Below are 22,079 nucleotides of genomic sequence, written 5' to 3' on the forward strand. Positions count from 1 at the left end.
GGGGCCCCCGGCCCTCCGCGGCCATCGCGCCCCTGCCGCCTCCGCACCCGCGCGCCGCGGCCTCCTCGCTCGCCCTCCCCCATTTCCTGAAGGACATCAGTTCGATTTTACTGGAATCCGCCATCGTTCCCCCTAGCATTGCTGGCTGATCTTGAGACTCGGCCGTTCTCGTTTTTCTTTCTAGGGCCTCCTTGTCCTCCTCCCCAGCAGTGGCTTTCTTTCCCCGGGAAAGCCTTCCGGGTGCTCCCCTCCTCCCCCCTGCTCCGTGATTTTAGCTTGGCTCCTGAATTTCATTTTGTCCCCTTTCACCTCCCCTTTTCTGATCTTCGTCCCCGTCCTTCCTCCGTCTTTTCGCCACCGTCGTGGCCTTCCGACTAGAGTAGGATGAAGGAAGGATAGGCCTCCCTTCTTCATTCTGTGGCCATGATTGTGGCATGAGTGAAGTGAAGGGCACTCTGCTGCCCTTCCTCTCGAAAATAAGTACATGGTCCCTATTAACCCCTGCAGCGCAGTGCAGGTGTAATGCCAAACAGCTACTTTGAGAGATTGTCAAGCGACTGGCCTTTCTAGCAGAGGAAAGAAAGAACGCTTTCTCAAGATGACCCAAAGGAAGTGTTTCTGGCTGGTCTGAGGGTCTGCGGTCTGAATCAGCAAGTTTCCCAAAAGGGTGTTAAATATGCCCTCTCGTGTAATCCTTTTGAAACTGAATTTTGTCACAATTGAATTGACAAAAGAAAACGGAGTTTTCTTATGAGCAGGTACAATGCAGTGAAAGTTTAGAAGGAGTTAAATAATTTTGCGGGGGGAGGGGAGAAGCTAAATTGTTGGGCTCTTAGTTTTAAGAAGGAATACAGAGTATATCCGATTAAAAATACTAAGACAGTCAAGTTTGGATTAAGGGGTTCACATGGTGACCGCATTAATCTTGGGGCATTTTTGTTAATTTGCTCCCTCAGGAAGACCAGCCAGTGTGTTCTTTTTAAGACTTTGTTTCAAACAAAAGGTCAGTTTCACTTGTTAGACCCAGTTCTCTCATTTCTACCAGCCAGAGTCGTGATCTTTGAATGATTTCTCTGATCAGTTGAATACATGGATTGATATTCCTGAAACATGTCGGAATATTTTGGAGCATAAAAGATCTGATTTATCATTGTTCTTGGTGGCCTTTGGCATTATTTGAAATGTAGAAAATTCACTGAAGTGGATTATCAGTTCGTATGACGGTCTGACCTGGAAAAGTGGCTGGTATAAATCCAAAATTAAAGAACCTTTTTTTTTTTTTTTTTTTTTTTTTTTTATTGTGTATTTCTGAAGTAGTGTGGTTCTTTTTCTGTGGCTTTTAATTTATGTGCTTGTCAGGGAGCTACAGACTTTCTCATGGTCTGTTAACTAGTCTGCTTGTGGGGCGCCTGGGTGGCTCAGTCCGTTGAGCGGTTGAGAGTCCGACTTCGGCTCAGGTCAGGATCTCCCAGTCTGGGTTCGAGCCCCGCATGGGGCTCTGTGTTGACAGCTCAGAGCCTGGAGCCTTCTTTGGATTCTGTGTCTCCCTCTCTCTCTGACCCTCCCCTGCTCATGCTCTGTCTCTCTCTCTCTCTCAAAAATGAATAAACGTTAAAAAAAATTAGTCTGCTTGTTATTGACCTTTATTTGTCAAAACAAAATGAATAACAGTGTAGCACTTTGGCTCGTAATCTGGTGTTTCTTTTTTTTCTTTTAAATTTAGAGTTTCCTCTCTGGTTTCGTGTGCATTATATTTGGAAAAGACTGATGTGTATTGAATTCATCTGGGAGGGGGAGAGGACCTCAATTTTATTTTCTAATCTTAATGGCTTAGTAATTAGGAGTTGGGAGGAAAACAACTTATGACTGTGTTGTTAAACTGGTAAGCTTTAAATTCCGGGGTAAAGTTAGCTGCTGTTATATTTCTACTTACTTTACTTTACATCCAGGTAGTTTGAATCCTCTAAAATTCATTAAATGCAGTTTATCTATTGATATCTTCATGTACACTTTTTAAAATGTTTTTATTTATTTTTGAGACAGAGACAGAGCATGAGCAGGGGAGGGGCAGAGAGAGAGGGAGACACAGAATCTGAAGCAGGCTCCAGGCTCCGAGCTGTCAGCACAGAGCCCAGTGCAGGGCTCGAACTCATGGACTGTGAGATCATGACCTGAGCTGAAGTCAGACGCTCAACCAACTGAGCCACCCAGGCGCCCCTTTCATGTACATTTAAAATTTAACCTGTTTTAGCATTTTTCTGCCCAAAGAAGATGTTTTGACATTTACCTGCCCAAATCTTATATGATTTATTTGGGAAGGTTCTTTGGTTTGTTTTTGCTTTTGTTTTTTTCTGTTAAGGCTATTTTCTTCTACCAGTGTGTTTGTTATCACTTAGGGCCGGGATTTTATAAAAGAATCTGGAATAAAAGGTTGCTTTTAAAATTCGTCTGGAGATCATTTTGTGTTTTTAGAAATTTTGAGTATGCTAGTGGTTGGCTAATCAGATCCTTTGCTCCAGGGGTTTGTTGAGCGACATTAGGACACTCGCCCAGGATAGGAGTTAGGTACAGGGAATGTCGGAAGTTCTTCATTGTGCTTCCTTGCTTTCACTTAGAGCGGACTCGTGTGCACTTGTAATTCTCTGTCCTGTTTGCCATTTACACACTTCCCCACGTCATCGTGATTTCTTTGCAGGGGGAGAACTGAACGAAATTCCCTTAGGGTCCTGACTCCTGAGTGGCCCTCCTCCGCGGGGGATAGTGGCTGATCCTTCCTCCCAGGAGCGCGGGTTCTTGCCTCTTGCTGTTGCTGCCTGCGGAACCCAGATCCCGCGCCAGGAACTAAATGAAACACTCCTTTGGAAGAATGCTATTTATTTCTTTACATATTTTCTTCGCGAACCCCCACCTCCCTGTTTAAAAAAAGAAAATCTCCGGAAAAAAAAAGCCCTTGTGATTCAGTTGCCTGATGAATTTCAGTCAAAGGCCAGCTCGGCTTGTGCTCTTTAGCAATCGTTTGCCCAAGCCTGTGTGTGTGTTTTCGCCCGCAGACAGCCATGGCCTCCGGCAGCACCGCCAGTGATGAGGAGCGCAGCCTCCGCGAGTGCGAGCTCTACGTCCAGAAGCACAACATCCAGGCGCTGCTCAAGGATTCCATCGTGCAGTTGTGCACTGCCCGGCCCGAGCGACCCATGGCATTCCTCAGGGAATACTTCGAGAGGCTGGAGAAGGTAAATATACACGCGGGAGACCCGACGACCCCGGCGACTGTTACACGTAACGCCGTCGAATGTCCCCAATTTGTACCACTTGGAAGAAAAGGCGTTTGGACCAAACAAGAAATCTAAACTAGAGTTTCACAAAAAGAAGTGCAGTTAAGGCATTTCTAGTAATTTTTAACTTCGTGATCCGTAGAATGCCTCAAAACAAACCTGCATGGCGAGTTACCTGGGTAGCGGAGGGCTTCTAAACAGTAGTCCCTTGTAACCGTCTTGATTGACCCATAAACCTGATTAAAATAACTAGATACGGTCGATCAGAGGTAGCGGTTGTAGGACACGAGAAGTTCTACAGTGCTTGAAAGCAGCTAATGCTTCCGTTTCCTTCCACAAAACGAGTGAGCTTCGTAGACCTTGTTTCGCCTTTTAAAACTAATGTAATGAAGCATTGGAGTCTAGCTTCTGACCAAGCGGGGGATCTGAAGTACAGGCGTCCGTTTCACTGTGGACTGTACCTCAGATGAGTCGGACTGTAGAGCAGAGACGCGAAGGGTGACGTGACCGTGACCCGTGTCGGAATTTTCCTTTACTTACGGTTTTGGTCAGGACTCGTTTCCTCTTGAAAAAGAGCAATTCAGTTTTTATTCTTTATCGTTCATCCTCATTGCGTGTGTCACTGTGACCTAAGGATATGCTAAGTGCTTTTCTAAGCCGAATGGTAATCAAGGACAATGCTTCAGTTCACTTCCCTCAAGAAATGATGAATGAGAAAGTCTGGAACGGTAAATGCTTTCAGTAGTTTGATTTGTTTCTGTAAGTTGAGATAAGTTTACAGGTTTTTTTATACATACTGAAGCTTTGATGTGGTTTGAAATGATTATGAACCACTTGGGAGGCATTTCTTAGGCATGTGGTGATTAATTATTTAATTGTATAATAGAAATATTTGTAATATATCCCATTTGTTTGGAAAATCTTTTAAGTGGCATACCATATTAGTGAAGAATCTGTGTATACTAAGATTTTAAAAGTGTTTGGGTAGCTCGGTGATCAGACATTTTCTACTACTGTTTTGTTGAAAAGGTGTTTGCTAAAACTGGTGTTTATTAGTACCATGATTAAGATAATTAACAACAAAATAACCACTAACCGGTTCCCAGGAACGTGGCCTCGCTGTTGTAGAATTGTATTAGAAAGTCTTGTTTGCTCCGTTGTAAGCAGTTTCCAAATGGTTCGTGAAATACTGTAGAGCCAGGCTGCCGTGGGCGTTCCCTGTTTTGAAATAAAGTGCGTTCCTGGAGATCTGGTTCTGAAATGGGTCACTGTAAGGTGATCCCTCTTCGCTTCAGACATCAATAGAAACCAGCGGATGAGGGAATGAAGTGGGTGGGACATGAAGGGTGTGTCTTTTTATAGGGAACATGGAGTGTGTGGTCACTGCAGCGCCTGGACTTACCCTCGCGCTGCCGAAGCCTCCCCGACAGGGAGGCAAGAAAGCGTCCTTAACGGAGTGTTCTGCAGATGGGATTTTTAGATTTAATGTGTATTAGCCTCTTTACCTCTTAACAAAAGTCCTGGCTGACACACTCCTTCCTGTAACTCAAGGGTCTTTATTTCACACGCGCACATTCCTTTAGCCAGGGTCCAGTGTGGATATCTGGGCTTTTAAGGAAGTAGATTTTCAGCTTTTCCACAGGTCGTTGTTCTGTATGTGAGGTGTTGGGTTTAGTATGTCTGGAAATACACAGTCACATTCTTGTCACCTCCTTTCCTGTGTTAACCAGGGGTCGTGTTTCTGGTACCTTGAGCTACTCAACGAGAAGTGTGCCCCAGACTCACAGTTGGTCCGTTGGAAAGCTTCTGCGTTTTACTTCAGACTGTCGTCTGAAATTGAAGTTCGCGCTTGTGCGTGTATTTATTAGAACCTTGCCTGTCTGATAGGTCAGAGGAATTTTAATTGCCGTGACCACTGAGTGTCTCCACTGAGTGCCAGGTTCTGTGTGAAGCACTTTGCACACATACATATTCCTCATTTCAGATGTGAGAGGTAGGTGACTATCCCCATGATAAGAGGTAGCGGGTAAAACTCAGAAGCGGAGTGACGTGGCTCGTACACGTGGTGTGGCAGTTAACTTGTACTGGGGCGGCATACGACCCCCTCCACCCCCACCCCGATCCCAGTGGCTTACTCTACATAAAGCCCCCGATTGCAGTGGCTGACTGCAGAAGACCTTATTTCACTGTCCTGGGCAGCTCTTCTGGGCTCAGCCCCTCCTGTCTTCCTGACTCCACATGTTTCTTGTTCTGGAGCTGAGTGCAAGGAGCAGCCACGGTATAGAGCATGCTGTTGCTCAAGGCGAGAACCACCAGAAGCCCAAGCAGGGCAAACCATCAAAGTGGGCGCAGTATGGTGCGTCCACTTACATTCCAAGGCCACGCCCCACGTCCATTTGCTTGGAAGTTTGTCTCCCCTGTGGGGAAGAGTGGAACGGCGAGGGGGGAGAGAGAACGAGTAATTGTTGGAAGCCTGTTAAGTAAGTGGTGGGGATGCTGTGAACTTAAACTCGAGGACGAATGCCGGCAGCCATGAAGTAGATTAGGAGGGTTTTTTGGTGTGTTTTTTGGCTCCTTTTGGCTTTTGTTTTCATGAGTGGGAAAACCGAAGAGGGGAGAGGCTGGCAGCAGAATGACGACAGCAAGGAAAAGGATATAAAAATGTATCCTAATATGTACTAGGATTCGATCTCCGTAATGGATGTGAGTCACCAAGATGAGGTTATATCTGATTGCTGTTTAAAGAGGATCCATGAAACAATGTTAAAAATCAAAATGCTTTTGGTCCTTAAAAATTATCTTAAAAATTCATTTAGATGTCGTTCTAAATGAGATGCCGTTTGTGTCATTTTTCGTGAAATTTTTGTGAAATGCCAATGACAGATTTTTGGAGGTAGAATTTGTGTTTTAATTTATGGCCTTCAGCTAAATTTGAGGAGACACGAGTTTTATAGTTCTTTGTTAGTATGAGGTGGGAAAACTTACTGGTTATTGGAATTACCAGAAGGAAAATGAAGTGGGTTTTCTGAAAAATGTGTTTAAAAAAATTTTTTTTTAAAACATTTATTGAGTTTTAGAGAGCGCAAGCAGGGGAGGAGCAGAAAGAGAGGGAGACACAGAATCCAAAGCAGGCTCCAGGCCCTGGGCTATCATCACAGAGCCCTTCTCCGGGCTTGAACTCACAGACCGTGAGATCGTGACCCGAGCTGAAGTCAGCTGCTCAACCGACTGTGCCCAGGTGCCCCTCTGAAAAATGTAGTTTTAAAGAAAATGGTTACATGTTTGCACGTGGTTCAAAATTTTGCAAGTACAAAAGGGTGTGACATAATAAAATATAATGAAATGTATGACATCTGTTTCCTATATAAATACATAATCTGACATAGTATATAAGATATTTTATCTGAGTAAAATTGTACGTTGCTCTATAATACTATATAAATACGTAGTGAAAAGTCCCATTCCGTTGTCTTCTTGAGTGCAGCCAGTTTTCTATAGATAATATATGGGCATTTACCTACAAATTCATATATAAAAAAGCTTCCTGTTTTCCAGCAGGTGCATGGCATTCCATTGTATGGAAAAACTATAATTTATTTAATCATTGAGGACCATTTTGGTTTCCACTGTTAGGCTATTACAAACTATTACAAATGATACAATGAGCAACTTAGTATATATGTTTTATCACATATATGTATATGTTGGAATAAATTCTTAGAAGTAGAATTTCTGGATTAGTTGGTCAAGAAGTAAATGCATTTGTAATTTAGTATAAAGCATAGTAAGATTGTTTTCATTGTATGTTTTTCTTACTGTGTTTTCTTCTAAGTTTGAAAATTAGAAAATCCAGAGAAATGAGAAAAATAAAGCCAAACCTTCTCTCCAGAAAAGAATAAAAATCAGGCATGATTCTCCTAATAGAAATTAACATTGTTAATACCTTGATGGTTATCACCCTAGGCTTTGTTGTGGCATATATAAGCTCTTTTATTTGTAGAAGCAGGGCTAAATACCATGTCAGAGAAGAAGTAAGCATCTCATTAATTTCTTTTATCAAAAATCTTTTTGAAATTATCAGTAAATGCGAATAAGTTCATTTAGAATTTGAAAAATGGTTTAGAAAAATAATGGAGAACGAATGAGTCAAGTGAATGAGAGCATAGTAGAGAATATGTTCTTGGGGTTTGTTTTTTTTTTTTTCATTTTTATTTTATATCAAGTATAATAACTTTCTTTACTGCACAGTTAAGAGGCATTTCTTTTTAAGGCCCTGGATCTGAAAAGTAAGAATATTAAAGAGTCTGTCTCAGTTTTTATATGAATTGATGTAATGAGATTTTAAAAACAAGTGAACTTTTGGTTTTAATTTCGGTGTAATGAATAATAAATAATAAAGGTATTAAAGAATATAAATAATAGAGATAATGAAGAATGCTTATAGCTCCTTTGGGAGAAATATTATTAGATCTGATCTTACTTAAATTCTTGGTTACCATCACATCATTTCATAGTTTGTTTATATCTGAGACTTCAGCCAGAATATGAATTCATAGGCTTAGGACCCTTTCCTGTTGGTTTTGGCATTGTCTTTTCCTAGCATGGACTTGACATGGCAGATCCAGAGAATACTTAAGTGAATTAAAGAAATAACCCAGTAACCTGGACATTGTTGTATCACTTTTCTGTGCCTCAGTGGTTATTTCTAGGTAACAATTCTTTTGGGGTGTGTGTGTGGTGGAGAATCTTCATGCTGTCTGCAGCAGCATACGGAAACCTAATTCCCCAGGATTTTGTTTCGCAGTTTATTGCTGTTGTGTGCATTATAAGGCATTGTTGCCAATTATTACCATAACCAGTATCTAATTTTTTATTTGCATGTTATGTGTCCTTGTACTAATGGCTTTTGTTTATTATTAAACATGGTGTCTATTATCATCTGAGGAAACAGTATAGCCCTTTCAGAGTATTGCTTTTCAAACTCGACTCCATTTTTTTTGCATTTGGAATGGCCTTTTCCCCCTTCACTTTCACATTGGTAATAGAGGAAGAGATCTGCAGTGATTGAGATTGGGTCACACTTGGGAGGATACGAGAAGACCAAATTGACATGCTGAAGGATCTCATTTTGTAAACGTGTAATTTTTTTCAGGAGGAGGCAAAACAGATTCAGAATCTGCAGAAGGCGAGCGCCCGTGCAGATTCGAGGGAGGATGAGATCTCTCCTCCCCCACCCAACCCAGTGGTTAAGGGCCGGAGGCGACGAGGTGCCATCAGTGCTGAAGTCTACACGGAGGAAGATGCTGCGTCGTACGTTAGAAAGGTAGTTCTGCCGTCCGCACAATGGGGCAATGTTTTTGGGACCCACGTGGTCGTCCGCTAGCCGCCTGTGGTGATGCCTGCACCATTTTGAGTAGTAAAACACAGGATGGGTTGTACTTCGTCCTATACGGTTCTTGGGTCCCGGGGAACAAGTTACTGTACTAACATGCCATTAGAGGAAATAACTAATAATGATTGTAAAACAGCGAACGGTTGTATTTGGGGGGGTTTTCTTTTCCGGTTGCTTTATAGTGGAAGAAGTGGGCAGTGTTTTTTCTCTTGAATCATGGTTTCTTTTTGACATCCCGTAACTCATGTTGTGACTTTGAACCTTTTATCCTGGAAGCTTCCTTCCTCCTTTTGGCTCTTCCTTGGAGCCAGCCTGCCATTTTGAGTTCTGCTATTGGCCTGAAGGGGAAGAGAGTTGTCCTGACAAGAGGCTTGTGAAGCTCATAGTGCATGGTCACGGTTTAAAAAATGACTAATTGTCGTAAACTGCTTAGTTTTGCCTCAGAATAATGACCTTGCAAGGTGTTATGGTTTGTGACTTTAGTCGTTGACTGGAAACCAAGTATGAGCCTTCAATACAGGCTTGGTTGTAGGAAAGGCGATTAGTCAGTCAATATTTATTGAGTACTTTGTAGATCACAGATAGTACAAGCGTGTTGTGTTAAATAGTCAACTCAAAGCAGTCTTGTTTAAATACCGTAGCGTATCTTGACGTTTAATTGAAATGCACGTTCAGACATGATCCGGTTTTGGTTGATGGAATTGTCATTGGATCTTCTGTTCTTTTCCAGGTTATACCAAAAGATTATAAGACAATGGCTGCTTTAGCCAAAGCCATTGAAAAGAATGTGCTCTTTTCACATCTTGATGACAATGAGAGAAGGTAGGTTCGGGTTCTTGGTTATACTGTTTTTTCAGAACACCCGTGGTCCCAAACTAGTCTGCTCACTGCGGCAAGTTTTGATAATCTTTCACCCGATGACGGTCCAGGCTGAAGATCTGGGAGCTTTAAGTCAAAGGGTGGTGTTTGGAATCCATGGAAGATGCACATGAAATGTGACTTGAGGCCCTGTGTGTCTTGCAGTGATATTTTCGATGCCATGTTTCCGGTTTCCTTTATTGCCGGAGAGACCGTGATTCAGCAAGGTAAGGGCTGCCGCTTCCGCGGCCTGCAGTGCTGTGGGCCTGCAGGATTTTGTTAATTGGAGTTCGCTTTCTTCTTTTCGGCCTGCCATTTTCCTTCTGTCCTACTGCTGGATTTTCCGATTTCTTTCTTTCTTTTTTTTTTTTTTTTGAGTATCGTTGACACACAATGTTATATTGTTTTCAGGTGTACCATTTACTGATTTGACAAGTTTGTACATTAAGCTGTGTTCACCACGGCTGTAGTACCACCGGTCCCTTTATAGGACTATGTCAGTGTCACTGACTGAATCCCATAGGCTGTGCCTTTCTTCTCCGTGACTCACTCGTTCTGTGACCGGAAGCCTGTCCCACTTCCCTTTGCCCATTTTGCCCTTCCCCCCACCCCCTGGCCGCCTTCGGTTTGTTCTTTGTATTTATAGGTCTGATTCTGCTTTTCAGGTGTCTGTTCATTTGTGGGTGCGTGTGCTTTTTCTTTCAGATTGTACTTATGAGTGGAGTCATAGCATATTTGTCTTTCTCAATCTGACTTATTTTACTTAGAATAATGCCCTCTAGGTCCATCCATGTTGTTGCAAATGGCACGGTCTTCTGATTTTTTTTTTTTTATGGCTGTATAATGTTCCATTATTTTCCTTATTCATTCACCTGTGGATGGACACTTAGGGTACTTCTATATCTTGGCTATTGTAAACAGTGCTGCGGTAAACATAGGGCTGCATAGATCTTTTCAAATTCATGTGTTCATTTTTTTCGGGTAAATACCCAGTAGTGGAATTATTGGATCACTGGTATTTCTATTTTTCATTTTTTAAAATGGTTTAACGTATTCTAATAGCAGACTTCACGTGGACAGCACAGAAGATCAACAACGTTAAAAACATGTACTTGCGTGTAGGACAACTCAGTTAGAAAAGCGTAGTGAATGGATCACATCTACTGTCTGATAAGAATGCTACAAACACTATTTAGTTGTCATCAATATACTTGTTTTAAGAAAATCCAAAGGTTGGCATTGTCCAGAAAAACGTAACAGGTTTATTTATTATCGTTATATAAAGTTAAACTGCTGAAACGTGTTCACTGAGACATTTTGACTTGCATTAATGCTTTATGTCCCCGCATTTATATTAAAAATTCACACACGGGTGCCTGGGTGGCTCAGTCAGTTAGGCGTCCGACTTTGGCTCAGGTCATGATCTGCTGGGTCATGAGTTCAAGCCCCGCGTTGGGCTCTGTGCTGACAGCTCAGAGCCTGGAGCCTGCAGCCTGCTTTGGATTCTCTGTCTCCCTCTCTCTACCCCTCCCCCACTTGTACTCTCTGTCTCTGTCTCTCTCTCAAAAATAAATACTAAAAAAAGTTTTCTGTGCAAAATATTAATATGTTATTATATATTATATATAATTATAATATTAAATAATACTAATAAATACACATTTTAAAAGTTTTGCTGTGCAAAAACTTTTTTTTGTTTTTTAAGTAAATTTATTTATTTTGAGAGAGAGAAAAGCCCAAGCAGGGTCTGCGCTAATAGCACAGAGCCTGATGGGGAGCTCAATGTCAGGACCCTGGGATCATGACCTGAGCCAAGATCGAGAGAGTCAGATGCCTAACCGACTGAGTCACCCAGGGCCCCTGCGAAAGCTTTTGATTTTGATGTAGTCCCTTGCCTGCGGAGACATATCTAGAAAAATGTTGCTGTGGCTGACGGGAGAGAAATACTGTTTTCTCTTACAGGATTTTTATGGTTTCAGGACTCATATTTAGATCCTTAATCCATTTTGAGTTTATTTTTGTGTATTATGTTAGAAAGTGGCCCAGTTGCATTCTTTTGCATGTAGTGTCCAGTTTCCCCAGCACCATTTGTTGAAGAAATTGTCTTTTCCCCATTGTGTATTCTTCCTTTGTCGTAGATTAAGTGAGCATATACTTGTGTGTTTATTTCTAGGCTCTGTTCTGTTTCCTTGATCTGTGTGTCTCGTTTTGTGTTAGTACCATACTGTTTTGTTTACTGAACTTTGTAGTATATCTTGAAGTCTATCTGGTATTGTGATACCTCCAGCTTTGTTTTTCTTAGGATTGCTTTGGTTATTTGGGGTCTTCTGTGCTGCCATACAAATTTTTAGTATTATTTCTTCTAGTTTTGTGAAAAACGCTGTTGGTATGTTGATAGGGGTCATACTGAGTCTGTAGATTGCTTTAGGTAATATGGACATTTTAACAACATTAACTCTTTTAGTCCTATGACCATGGAATAGCTTTCTGTTTGTCATCTTTCATTTCTGTCATTTGTGATTTTTTTTTTTTTAATTTTTTTTTTTTCCCCCAACGTTTATTTATTTTTGGGACAGAGAGAGACAGAGCATGAACAGGGGAGGGGCAGAGAGAGAGAGGGAGACACAGAATCAGAAACAGGCTCCAGGCTCCGAGCCGTCAGCCCAGAGCCTGACGCGGGGCTCGAACCCACGGACCGCGAGATCGTGACCTGGCTGAAGTCGGACGCTCAACCGACTGCGCCACCCAGGCGCCCCTCTGTCATTTGTGATTTACGGTTTTTAGAGTACAGATCTTTTACCTCTTTGGTTTATTCCTCGGTTAGTTTATTCCTTTTTGGTGCACTTGTAAATGGTGTTACTTTTTAAATTTCTCTTCCTGCTACTTTGTTACTACTGTATAAAAATGCTGTTGATTTCTGACTATTAATTTTGTATCCTGCCACTTGACTAAATTCATGAATTGCTTCTCGTAGTTTTTGGTTGGAGTCTTTAGGATTTTCTGTGTATAGTGTTGTTTGTGTTGTTCGCAAATAGTGACAGTTGAAACTTCTTGCCAATATGGATGCCTCATTTCTTTTTTGTGCTGATTGCCGTGGCTAAGACTTCAGTTCTGTGTTAAATAAAAGTGGTGAGAGTGGACATCCTTGTCTTGTTCCTGAACAGAGAGGGAAAAGCTCTCAGTTTTTCACCTTTGATTCTGATGTTAGCTGTTTGTTTTTTGCATACGGCCTTTTGTTGTGTTGAAGTATGTTCCTTGTAAAGTTAATACCTATTCTCCTCTAACTATTCGAAAAAATAGAGGAGGAAAGCAAGCTTCCAGATACATGCTCCAAGGCCAGCATTACCCTGATGCCAAAACCAGACAGATACCACAGGAAAAGAAAACTATAGGCCAATATCACTGAGAACACAGATGCAAAAATCCTCAACAAAATATTCACATTCAGCAAGACATTGAAAGGATCGTTCATCACAGTCAGGCAGGCTTTATTCTGGGGATGCAAGAATGGTTCGATATTTGTAAATCAATCAGTGTCCTACACCACCACATCAACAAGACAGATGCTAAAAATCACATGATCCGCACAACTGATCCTTTTTTTTTTTTTTTTTTTTTAATTAAAATCCATTGAACTTTGGGGCACCTGGGTGGCTCAGTCGGTTAAGCGTCCGACTTCGGCTCGGGTCATGATCTCGCAGTCCGTGAGTTCGAGCCCCGCGTCGGGCTCTGTGCTGACAGCTCAGAGCCTAGAGCCTGTTTCAGATTCTGTGTCTCCCTCTCTCTCTCTGACCCTCCCCCGTTCATGCTCTGTCTCTCTCTGTCTCAAAAATAAATAAACGTTAAAAAGAAAAATCCTTTGAACTAAAAGGCACATTTTCCCTAAAGGACTACTGTTTTCTCTAGTATCTGATACAGTTTTGTTTATAGTAACTTTTGGAGGATATTGCATTTTAATTTTGAATGTTGTGTGAGATTTTAGAGCCATATATATTTCGTATATCCTTTATATTATTAACCACTTACAGACTAAAATAAAGTAGGAAGCGGCAAAGCAGTTGCATTCTGAATCACATAGCACATCTGTTTGTAAGGTTCTCGGGCTTCTGATTCTTAGCTTTTTTGCCTTGTGTATTAACATGGGTCTAACCTTATGGGTATCCCCCTCCCCTGTTTTCTTTGATTTACTCTTGATATTTTCGTGGGTCTTCATAATCCATGAGTTTTCCAGTGTAGTGATAGTCTGATATTTTGTTACTTACTCTGTTTGTTTTGTTGTCATGATCATGTAATGGGTACTGTCTTTGTACACATAACAGCTTTTTTTTCTTTTTAAGTTATTTTTCAGAGCTGTTCTTTACCATGAGATGACTAAAAAATTGATCAATTTTATGGCTTTAAAAATATATCGTTGGACTTTTCTTCCTGAAAGGTTGTGTTAATTTATAACACGCTTTCTTTGACGGCACCTCTGTAAAATAAATTTATTTTTACATTAATTTGATAGTTCTGATGTATGTTTCCTCAATTTGCATTATACACCTAACTTTTTGTACTCTGTTTTAGGTGATGAAGGGGATAACTTCTATGTGATTGATCAAGGAGAGATGGATGTAAGATTTAATAATAGAAATATGTTGATAGTCGTAAAGGTGAATGTGTCGATACCGATTACTTGTAAGAGTTTCTGAAGGGCTGTTAAAAGCCTCCTATGTCAAATTCCAGCAACATCTTTTGCCAGGTATTTTAAATGACACAGAGAAACTTTTTAACCTATCGAAAGGCAATTTCGTTCGCTAGACATTCAGTTTAAATCTCTTGCTGGAGTCCCCGGTTAAGGCGCGTGTGCGTACTGTGTGGTAAGGTAGATGTGAGGGAGACTGTCCGTGACACCTGGGAGTTGGCGCTGAGACTTGGTACAGCTCTCTTGATCCTGTGAACCTTGTTTACAAGGGAAATGGGCATAATAACAGCACTGCTGTCGCAGGATCATTAGTTCAGTGCCGTCTGCAGGAGGCACGGCACTCTCGAAATGTACACGCGGTTAACGCTTCGTTTACCTCTGCCCTGATCCTCCCCGTGGGGAACGTTCTCATGTCGGGTAATTAAGCCCGTGAATCACAGACACTCGGGTTTGTGCTGCTGTGTACTACAAACATCATGTATTCCGGTTTAGAAACCAAGTTCAGTCTTCTGGCTCCTTGGAAGGTGTTTAATCCCAATGTGTTTGTGTGTGTAGGAAACAACCGGTCCTTTGTCATTTGCCTCTTAGGTCTATGTCAACAACGAATGGGCAACCAGCGTTGGGGAAGGAGGCAGCTTTGGGGAACTCGCTTTGATCTATGGAACGCCTAGAGCCGCCACTGTCAAAGCAAAGACGAATGTGAAACTGTGGGGTATCGACCGGGACAGCTACAGAAGAATCCTCATGGTGAGCCGGCACGCCTCTTGGAGTGCGACGTAGAATTCAGTGTGTGTCACGGGCGTTTGAGTCGTATCGCCCGGTCTTTTAGAACAAATGTCTGGCTGCAAATAACACGGGAGACACACGTGGTGCGTCTGTAGTGGTCAGCCCACGTTTGGGAACGTCCCCATTTGCACGTCAGGTAGCTTGCCAGGTGCTGCTTCTGAGAGCACGAAGTGCCTTACGGCTGTTCGCAAGTGACCCGCTTCCCTAAACGGCAGAGGGGTTGTTGGTAGTGCAGACGTCCCCTCGTAAGACTGGAGGAAGAAACAAAATGATAAAACCATTGGAACGTTCTGCTCGTGTAGAACCTTGTGACAGGTTTATAGAGTAGATTCAGATGTTAAGTGCCAGCTGCTGGCATTCGTCCTCTTGAATGGTTTTCTTAAATTTGTGCCGTGCCTGTCTGGCTATTTGACAGTCTGCAGTTGGACATACTTCGAACATTTGCTGTATTTGGGGGATGTGTGTGTGTAGGTAGACGTATACGCGCCTGTCAGGACGTTCCAGAGGACCGTGCTCCCCCGTCTCCTTCCTCCAGATACTTGGCGTTTACCAAACGTCACAGATAAGACAGCTTGGTTAAGTCAGGGGCTAGGGGACTGTTTTCCGTAGAAGGTCTACAAGTGGTAGCCGTTTTCTTTCCTTAGTTCTGTGGAAGATTGGGGTTGTGGGGAAGAACCCTGGGCTGGAGATACGATCCGCTCCAGTCACTCGTGTAACCTGGTAGCTCTTTTGGAGAATTGATGGTGCGCTCGGCATTTCGTTAATTGGTTGTCCTAGGCACCTTCTTTGGCCATATGCCTGGTCTGACTTTTAAGAGTGACTTACTCAGCTCTTTATTAAGCTGAACCGGTGGCTTTGCCGTCTTCAACACGAAGCATCAAGAAGCATCAGCAAGCTCTGACTTTTTTTCTTTTTTAATGTTTACTTAACATTTAACATTTATTCCACAGCATTATGTGATAATTACACATTTTTAAGATCACTTTTTTTTTTCCATTTATAGGGAAGCACGCTGAGAAAGCGGAAGATGTATGAGGAGTTTCTTAGTAAAGTATCTATTTTAGGTGAGTTTTGGAAGATTGCACAGAGAATTGTTAAATTGAAGTGTTAGTGATACATGCTTATGTCATAAAAACTGCCCTGGTTATCAACTCACTTTTTTTTTTTTTTTTTTTTTTTGCTAACAGTAATGAAAAACACAAAGTTGAAGTTTGACCAAGTTAGAAGTAATTTTACAGTGTATTTAATCTACTAGTCTATGACACACCTCTTTACTAGTGGTGGACGTGGGAAAAACTTCCTGGAATTATGTGCTACTCATTCCTCTGGGAGAGGCAGAAAGGCTAAAAGTGTCCTTCTTTGCTGATGGACATTGGCAGTCATTCCCCCTCTGATTTCTGTCTCTGTTGCTCCGTCGGTGAGTTGACTGGTTCAGGAGAGTCGAGCGTTTCCACGAATGCCTTTTCTCTGTAGAAAAATTAGGTGTCATTTTCTGATTTTCTCTGAAGAAGTGCTGGAAGTTTGTTGAAATTGAGTAAAGCAGGTTAACTGGACACAGTTGTATTTTGTTTCACGGCCTCACAGATGTTGTTACAACCTGCTCTGGGGGGGGGGGGTGGTGATTCTTAGGGAATAGTCTTCTGCTATTTTGTTAGAGCGAGTTGACTTCTCCCCCCTCGTTTGTCCTTTCTCTGAGTGGGTTACATTTACTTAATGACTTGGGTTTCCGTTTGGTTTTGGGGAACTGTTGTCTGGTTCTCCTCTTGGGTTTCATAAATTCAACTTCGGGTTTAAATAGGTAAGTTATTTCTGTGAACCTCTGGGATAGTATGGATGGCGACACTCTCTGTGACGTTTGGGTCTTGATTTGCATTGATGGTGTTCTTTAGGAAGACTTAATGATTACATTTTTTATTCCTTTACCGTTGGGTGCAGTTGATAAGTTAACCTGGCCACTGGACCACTGAAGTAAGGATCTAAGAGTTATCTGTAAGTAGGAGGAGGATCTTGCTGAGACTTGAGGTGATTGAAGAGAGGCACCATGTTGAACCTGCAACACTACTAGAATATTAAATGGGCATGGCTGTGTGACTCATCGTTTTGATAGTTTTGACATTTTTAGCAGTGACAACTAGCGTAGAGAAATTCTTTCGACTCTCGCCTTTCAGAATCTCTGGACAAGTGGGAACGTCTCACAGTCGCTGATGCGTTGGAACCTGTTCAGTTTGAGGATGGGCAGAAGATTGTGGTGCAAGGTGAACCAGGGGACGAGTTCTTCATTATTTTAGAGGTAACGGAGCCTGTGTTTGATATTGGGGGGAGAAAGCAGTACACCATAAGAGAGAAAAGGGGCTCATTCTGATTTCCAGCTTCACTTTTTAGTAATACCTGATAGATTTTATTTAAAAATTATCTTTCACTTAGAAATGGTGTTGTGCCAGGCCACCATATTTTAAATGAGTTGGAGTCCGTTCTGGAAGGGCTGTTCAGGAAGTAATGGCCAGATTCTGAGCTCCTCGATCTTTTATCACGCAAGCCAAGTGAAACTTACTCATTTAGCATAACAAACTATTACGGGTCTGTACCGTCCTTGTTAAAATCATATGTCTGGACCATTTGGCAAATAAGGGTTAAAGGCAAGCGTGTAAAGGCTGAAAGCTACTATGTTTTCTATCTTCACAATTCATGGAAACGCATAGCAGATACTCCTGCCCGCCAACCAGAGCCTAAAGAGCAGATTTTGTAGGAATGTGGCTCAGTAGATGCTAATTGCTAAAAGTCAGGAGTCGAGCGACTGTTTCTTTGGAAGGCCAGTTGGTAAGTGACTGAGGCTTTGTGAGCCGTGGGGTTTCTGTCGCAAAGACTCTGCGCTCGCACTTCGACTCAGCGCAAGAGTGCAGCGCAGAAGCGGCCAGAGACGGCGTGTAAATGCGTTGGTGTGTTCCTGTAACGTTTCGTTTATAAAGACAGGCAGCGAGTTCGGGTTGGGCCCCCCTGGCTGCGGTTTGCCAACCCGAGTCTCAGCCCTTTGGCTCCTGGGTGTGAGAAGGGGCCCCGGCAGGGCCGTGGGGCAGAAGGGGACTGGAGCTCACGTCGTGACTCTCTTGAGTCATCTTTTACGCGAATGGGAGGATTTGAAATTGCCGCCGCATCTTTTTTTTGATTTTTCTAGGACAAAGTAGCCCCACTTGCATCTGCAGAGGGCCACCCTGGATTTGAAAGTATCTGTTTTGCCATTTGGTGGTTTTATTACAGGGCTCAGCTGCTGTGCTACAACGTCGGTCAGAAAACGAAGAGTTTGTCGAAGTGGGAAGATTGGGGCCTTCTGACTATTTCGGTACGTGGCTGTCCTTCAAGTACGTAGTTCGAGTCCCCTCAGGGAGATAACGCTGAGAGGTCTCTCTTCGTTCTTTCTCCCGACTTTTACTTTTTCACTGGAGTCTTTTTGGCTCTCCGAGAGAGGGAGATTGTGACCTTTACCCATCAGTAGTCCGGTCGCCGACGGTCTCCTGTCGGTCGTGTTTAAGTGCGGATGTCGTAGGGCCCGTGCTGGGCTTGAAGAGCGGTAGACGCCGCCTCCTCGTGTCGCGGAAGCGCCCCCGCGGGGGTGCTCCCAGGACGCCCGCCTCCCTTGACCCGTGTCCCCCCTTCGCAGGTGAGATCGCGCTCCTGATGAACCGTCCTCGCGCTGCCACGGTGGTCGCTCGCGGCCCTTTGAAGTGCGTGAAGCTGGACCGACCCAGATTTGAGCGCGTCCTCGGCCCGTGCTCAGATATCCTCAAGCGAAACATCCAGCAGTACAACAGTTTTGTGTCGCTGTCTGTCTGAGACCCGCCTCCCGTGCCTCCCTGTCGTCCTGTCCCCGGTCCGTGCCTCCCTCGCGCAGACGGCTTTCCCCCCTCCTGGCAGCACGGCGGCTTTTCGTCTGTTTGTATTCAAAGTCGCTTCTATCGCACCGTTTTTCATGTGGAGCGTTGACCGGATGCCCCGACGCAGTTAAATAAACAGAGTTCTGTGGAGACTCCGCTGTTACTGCTTTTCTCTCTGTGCAGTGGTAGTTGCTCAGCCTGGGCGGGGCGCCCCCTGCGCCGCCGGCCGTGTAGGGCAGGGGGGTGACAGCGCGAGGGGCTTCTGTCGCTCAGTGACACAACTTTCCGGTTACCGTAGGTATATTTTAGACTGTACTCATGTGCTGTACTGCTTTATAGAATTAATGATTTCTCATTAAGCTCTGAGGATTAGGAAAAACAGACCTAGAAAAATCCTAGTATAGTAGAAAGACATCTGCCTGTACTTAGACTAGCTCAAGGGTGGGAAAACGCCCCTTTTTGCTACGGATCGGATGGACGTGATCTGTCGAGTTCTTTCTTTCTTTTTTTTTCTCTTCATCAGAATTTTTCTCAAGCCCCTTCTCCTGGTCTTGTGTCCTGTTGTTAGTGTTTCCCAGTTCTGCCATGTGTAGACGTGGCTATCTCTGCCTGCCTTTTTGAGTTTGAGACCAGATCTAGGCTGCAAACACTGAGTTACGGATTAACTACGTCCGCCTCAGCTCAAAAATTCTGATTAGACCCGTATTTACCCAGCTAGTGCCAAATGCTGATCACCAGATGCCGGGTCGGGAATAAGGATTTGAGGCCTACGCTCTTGGTCCTTAACTTAGAGCTCTTGGCTAAATGTACATGGTTCAGTTGACTCCGGGATTCCCTCCTGTGTTCATTGAACACCGACTGCAGGAGACTGAGTTTGCTGGGAATAGAACACACGGGATGAATGTCCTAGCAGAAAAATGGAGGTGGTGTTGGAAAAGGGAGAGGTGCCAGGGGCACAGAGTTCAGTGCTGGGGACTCTGTGCCGCTAAATTCCCTGGGGCGGGAGATTTGGGAAGAGTGTTCTACACGGGCTGGGGGGGGGGGGGGGGGGAGGCGTGTCTCTGTTCTTCCAGGTTGAGAAGTTCCGCTTTTCCATTTAGCATTTCTTTCCCTGGCAAACGTTTTTGATGTTTTACAGCAAACCTGTGTTTCCAGCCTTCACCGTATTTCAGTCTTTTCCAGCCTCAACATCCTTCTCTGTTCCATTATTCCATGTGCACCAGTGATAACCCAGTGGTTTATTTTTATTTTTGTTATTTTTTCTTAAACAAAATTTCACAGTTCTGTCATGTTAGGCGCTTTTGTTTTCATTGTGATTTATATATAACGTACGGTTACATTGGGGAGTGACTGCAAGCGTTTTTCCATCTGTGGGCAACTGGCCGTGATTATCAGTCCCCTTCCAGCCCTTTCCCGGGGAATTTAAATTGGTCATGGCAGGTTTGGTTCATAGATTTGAACGGTTTTCAGGTTGTTAACGAAGTTTGGAGGATACATCTGGGAAAGCGGTTTTATTTACATTTTAGTGTGATGGCCACCACATTACAAATTTTTGTATTTTTCAAAATTACACTAAATGAAGGTTTTCTGATCTGTACTTTGTGTTTAGCTATCTTTTCTATTTAAAAATGAAAAATAAAAGTTCTGTTCTTACTAGCTTAAAGCTTGATTTAATCTTTGTTTAAATGCCAAAACTGTACTTAACTGAATTATTTAGAATGCCGTAAGTTTGCACAGTTTCATATGTGTATATAATCATGTTCACGTGTATTTAGATACATACAATGCCTTCGAAATGAGTTTTGCTCTTAAATCATTTGGCTTGCTGTTTACTCCCTTTTGTAGTTTTTAATCTAAGGAACTTTAAGTCTAAACTGAAAAGTTATCACATTTAAAGCTTTCTCTTTGTGCAATCTGAGTATATGTGAGAAACCACAACCGGCATAATTTGTCTTAGTTGATATTCAGGGCTTTAGAAGTCATTGTTTCCGGGCGTGGTTAAGTGAATTTAAGAGATTTATTGCTCTAGAAAGTACAGATGGCCAAAGGACCATTTTGTATTGTTCCCTGGTTTACTAGTCTGGTTATACTGTGTGTGCTGATATACTCTATTCTTTTTGTTATAGATTGTCTTAACGGTAGGTCAAGTAATAAAAAAAAACGAAATAATTTACATTCTTAAATGAATCGGTTTTTATTCAAACCCTTTTCCTTTCCTTGTCTTCTTCCCTCTCTCCCCCAGAAACTTTGAAATCTGGTGGGCAAGAATGAAAATCAAGTGAATTATGGGATTAGTGTTTTGAAGGGATTATGTGTGTTTTCAACGTTTTCCAATTCAGTTTGTTAAAGAATGAGTCCGAAATCCTTACTCGAAGCATAATTGAGTTGTTAGCCGACCTGTTCACTGAGTAATAGAAGGAAAAGGTTAACTCAGAAGCCGAAAGATTTCCTTTTTATTTGAGACAAGAGTGGTTCTCTGCCCTTGGAACTTTCCCAGAGCTCACGGGAGTCGTCATTTCTGTATCAGCATACTCTGTGGCTTAAATTCAATACATGCATTTGGCTATTTAGGTATGCTTCTATATATTTTGCATTCATGGAGTCTTAATTCTGCTACTCCTCAGGTTTCTGAGACGATTCAGTTGTACTCATTAGTTTATTGGTATTAATGTCTTCACATCCAGTGAAGATGTGTCATATTCCCGAACATTCTTTAATTTGTGCCGCTTTGTACATGCACACTTTGTCCTGATTTAGTAGCCCCTTCCCTCAGCCCCCTGGAGGCGGAGCATGTAGAGTCACCACAGAAAAGAACTGAAGAGAACTTCCTTGGATTGACTGCGCTGATTCTGTTCTCATTCTTCTAGAACACTGGCTCGTGTGGAATTGTCTTTTGTCTTTTGCTGACTTAGATGCTGACATTTTAGAATTGGAGGAGCATGATGATCATTTTCTTTAAAAAAATTTTTTAAATGTTTATTTGTTTTTGAGACGGAGACAGAGTGTGAGTGGGGGAGGGGCAGAGAGAGGGAGACACAGAATCTGAAACAGACTCCAGGCTCTGAGCTGTCAGCCCAGAGCCTGATGTGGGGCTCGAACCCACGAGCCGTGAGATCATGACCTGAGCCGAAGTCGGACGCTCAACTGACTGAGCCACCCAGGCTTCCCCAGATGATCATTTTCTTAATCCTGCTTTATCGCTGGTCATGGATTAATAA

The 22,079-nt window shown here is 42.8% G+C and overlaps 1 protein-coding gene across 3 annotated transcripts in view; it reads left to right on the forward strand.

The window, feature by feature from the left end:
* The window catches only part of PRKAR1A (protein kinase cAMP-dependent type I regulatory subunit alpha), a 22,244-nt gene extending 1,214 nt beyond the window's left edge, over nt 1-21,030 (forward strand). For all 3 annotated transcript variants that reach the window (XM_040452202.1, XM_040452201.1, XM_040452200.1), the window contains 10 exons: nt 3,051-3,230; nt 8,425-8,595; nt 9,395-9,486; nt 9,688-9,749; nt 14,089-14,135; nt 14,795-14,953; nt 15,996-16,056; nt 17,161-17,282; nt 18,248-18,329; nt 18,648-21,030. In XM_040452202.1, the coding sequence (XP_040308136.1) occupies nt 3,057-3,230; nt 8,425-8,595; nt 9,395-9,486; nt 9,688-9,749; nt 14,089-14,135; nt 14,795-14,953; nt 15,996-16,056; nt 17,161-17,282; nt 18,248-18,329; nt 18,648-18,820 (1,143 nt within the window). In that variant the 5' untranslated portion in view covers nt 3,051-3,056 and the 3' untranslated portion in view covers nt 18,821-21,030. The remainder of the gene's footprint in view (nt 1-3,050; nt 3,231-8,424; nt 8,596-9,394; nt 9,487-9,687; nt 9,750-14,088; nt 14,136-14,794; nt 14,954-15,995; nt 16,057-17,160; nt 17,283-18,247; nt 18,330-18,647) is intronic.
* Nucleotides 21,031-22,079: the final 1,049 nt, after the last annotated feature.

Source organism: Herpailurus yagouaroundi, unplaced genomic scaffold, assembly GCF_014898765.1.
Source record: "Herpailurus yagouaroundi ecotype Mexico unplaced genomic scaffold, PumYag 206, whole genome shotgun sequence".
In the NCBI taxonomy this organism is placed as follows: domain Eukaryota; kingdom Metazoa; phylum Chordata; class Mammalia; order Carnivora; family Felidae; genus Herpailurus; species Herpailurus yagouaroundi.